Source organism: Austrofundulus limnaeus, unplaced genomic scaffold (assembly GCF_001266775.1).
Source record: "Austrofundulus limnaeus strain Quisiro unplaced genomic scaffold, Austrofundulus_limnaeus-1.0 Scaffold19, whole genome shotgun sequence".
Lineage (NCBI taxonomy): Eukaryota > Metazoa > Chordata > Actinopteri > Cyprinodontiformes > Rivulidae > Austrofundulus > Austrofundulus limnaeus.
In genome coordinates, this window is record NW_013952421.1 from 914,072 (window position 1) to 916,928 (window position 2,857).

The window sequence follows — 2,857 nt, forward strand, 5'->3', positions numbered from 1 at the left end:
TATATATATATATATTCTCATTTTTCTTTTTATATTTTTCTTTTTATTGTATATTGTATATAAATTATTTGTTTTGTTTTAATGAAATTAATATATTGAAAATTGAAATTGAATTGACTTTGTCTACGTACACAGGGCTGAATGGCACGCAGGTGAGTTTGGTTCAGTATGGAGACACCAACACAGTTGAGTTTACATGGAAGAACCAGCAGAGCAAGTCAAGCCTCCTGCAGCTGGTGGAGAACATCCCGAGCAGGGCCTCGGCAGCCCCGGCCCTGGGTAGTCAACGTCAAACCATCATGCACACACATCAAAGGAGACGCACACGCTCACCACGGTTTGTCTGCAGGTTCTGCGCTGAGATTCGCCTTGCAGACGTCCATCTCACCTGCCAGCGGTGGAAGAGTTGGCGTGCCCAAGGCCGTGGTGATGATGGTGACCGATAAGTCTACCGATGACGTCAAAGAGGCAGCTAACGAGGCGCTGGCAGCAGGTAACTGAGCAGTCGTTAAAAAAGGTAACAGTTAAAAGCTGCTTTTTAACCTTCGTTCATGGCTTTTCCTCTCAGGTGTGTCAGTGTTCCCCATTGGAGTCGGATCAGTTTACGACTCGAGTGAGCTTAGCGTACTAGGTCGCCATGGAAACCAAGACAACACTCTGCATCTGAAGGACATGGATCAGCTGCGGATATTTCTGACTTTGGACAGCAGCTACACAGAGAAAATCTGCAGAGGTGCTTGCAGACACAGGCCTGTTCTCAGTTGTTATTTTATGCAAACAGAGGAAACTTTCGATAATGATGACAAGTGATGCAAAATATTCCTCCTTTGCATTTAGCCGGTCCACCAGGAGTTTGCGTGGATGACTACGGGAACGAGAGGAACGTGAGTTATGGCCACAGTCTTTTACATTTACGATAGAATCATTTTGAAATTGTGCCACGGTTCGTGTGTTCCAGCCCGGTGAATCGTGGCTGCTGGCGGACGGCTGCCACTCCGTCCTGTGTTACCCCAGTGGAGCGGTGATGGTGCAGAATCACAAAGTCACCTGTGACAAAATGGAGCCACCGGTGTGCAGTAACAACATGCAGCCCGTCAGAGTCGAGGAGGCCTGCGGCTGCCACTGGGAGTGTCCCTGTATGTACATCAAACAGGCTCTGGAGTAAACTTAAACTCATCTATAAAAAGTGCACTTCACAGCCCACCTGTTGCATTCCACTCTAATAATAGATCCTGTTCCTGGCTCTATTCATCCTTCCTGTGTTGTGTTTACTGGCAGGCATGTGTGTGGGCAGCTCCACCAACCATTTGGTGAGGTTCGACGGCTTGACACTCAGGCTGGACGGGGAGGGATTGTGCTCCTACACACTTTTCACCATCAGCAAAAGCATCAGTCAAAGCTCAGAGGTCAAGCTCCACACTGGACCTTGTCAAGACTCAGCGAATTATAACCACATCTGCATGAAGTCCATGGAGGTGACACATGGACGGTACAGGCTGATGCTGAAGGATGATATGACGGTAAAATCTGTCTTATTAGTCAATCAGAGTGTATAAAACTGTTAATTTAACTGCGGCTGTGTGTGTTTCCTGAGCAGGCAGTGATCGATCAGGAAGAGCTTGCTTTGCCGTGGCGGTTCGGTGGTATGGAGCTGGTGCGCTACGGCGGAGTCATGCTGCAGCTGAAGTCAGACCTTGGCTATGTTTTGACTTTTACCCCTCAAAGCAACGAGTTTACGATCTCGTTGCTCAGCTCAGCTGCCAGCGGTCACACTGCAGGACTCTGCGGTAACACAAACACGGCGGCGTTTGCTCAAACCTATCAAAAAGACGTCAAAAGTGACAAGTGTCTCTACCTGTCCCTGTTGGTTTTGGCCTGTTGTCCCTTGAGTTGTATTCTCTATACCTTTCTCACAGGTGCTTGTGGGCAGGAGAAGGAAAAAATCCTCTCTTTACGTAACAGCAGCACAACCACCAACCAGCCGGCCTTCGTCTCCGACTGGAGTAAGGCTGCAGACGGTGGTGTGTGTCTGCCCAAAGGGAAGGCAGTGTGTATATCTGGAGTGGCGATGGGATGTCAGGCCCTACGTTCTGAGGTGTTTGAGCCATGCCACGCCCACATTGCCGTCCAGCTGTTCCTCATCCTGTGTGAGGAGCAGGCGTGTGAGGAGTCAGATGTGTGTGAGGTCATTTCCGCTTACGCACGCGCCTGCAGACAGAGGGGCGTGTGTGTGGACTGGAGGAGCCCCCACCTCTGTCGTAAGTCACCGTCTGCATCTGTCATTTCAGAAGGAATGTCATATTAAAAGAATTTAGATCTTAACCTCATCGTTGTGTGTCGCAGCGTTCAAATGTCCAGAATCCAGGGAGTATGAAGCATGTCGGACGGGGTGCGTTGATGGCTGCAACAGCATTCAGGCCTTACCAGGCGACTGGGCGATTGCCAGGGCTAACGAGTCATCCTGTTTGGACACGCCTACCGAAGGCTGTTTCTGTGCCGGAGGGACACTCCTGCATCATGGACAGTGCGTCTCACCAGAAGCATGTGGGCAGTGTGTCGACCATCGAGGACACACTTTTAGAGTGAGAGAAGAAACTCCCTCGTGTCTGAGTTGTGAAGGAATGATGCAAAATCTGAAACACATGACTGAGAACATAATTACAGTTGGAGTTTTGCAACAAAATGAGATGCGACTGCCCTCTGGTGTTTAATTCTGTGCCTCTCTTTGTACAGTATATGCAGAGTTGGGTGCCAGATGACAACCCATGTTCGATTTGTATGTGTCTGGACCAAGAACGCATCAACTGCACTGCCAGGCCCTGCAATGACATAAAAGGTTGGCGCATATATGTATATA

The 2,857-nt window shown here is 49.1% G+C and overlaps 1 protein-coding gene across 1 annotated transcript in view; it reads left to right on the plus strand.

The window, feature by feature from the left end:
• vwf (von Willebrand factor) overlaps nt 1-2,857 on the plus strand; it is a gene marked incomplete in the record, with an annotated part of 27,730 nt that overhangs the window by 16,330 nt on the left and 8,543 nt on the right. Inside the window, 10 exon segments of the mRNA XM_014003512.1 lie at nt 136-279; nt 350-493; nt 569-733; nt 838-884; nt 959-1,136; nt 1,279-1,520; nt 1,598-1,787; nt 1,917-2,258; nt 2,344-2,582; nt 2,734-2,836. Of these exon segments, the coding sequence (XP_013858966.1) occupies nt 136-279; nt 350-493; nt 569-733; nt 838-884; nt 959-1,136; nt 1,279-1,520; nt 1,598-1,787; nt 1,917-2,258; nt 2,344-2,582; nt 2,734-2,836 (1,794 nt within the window).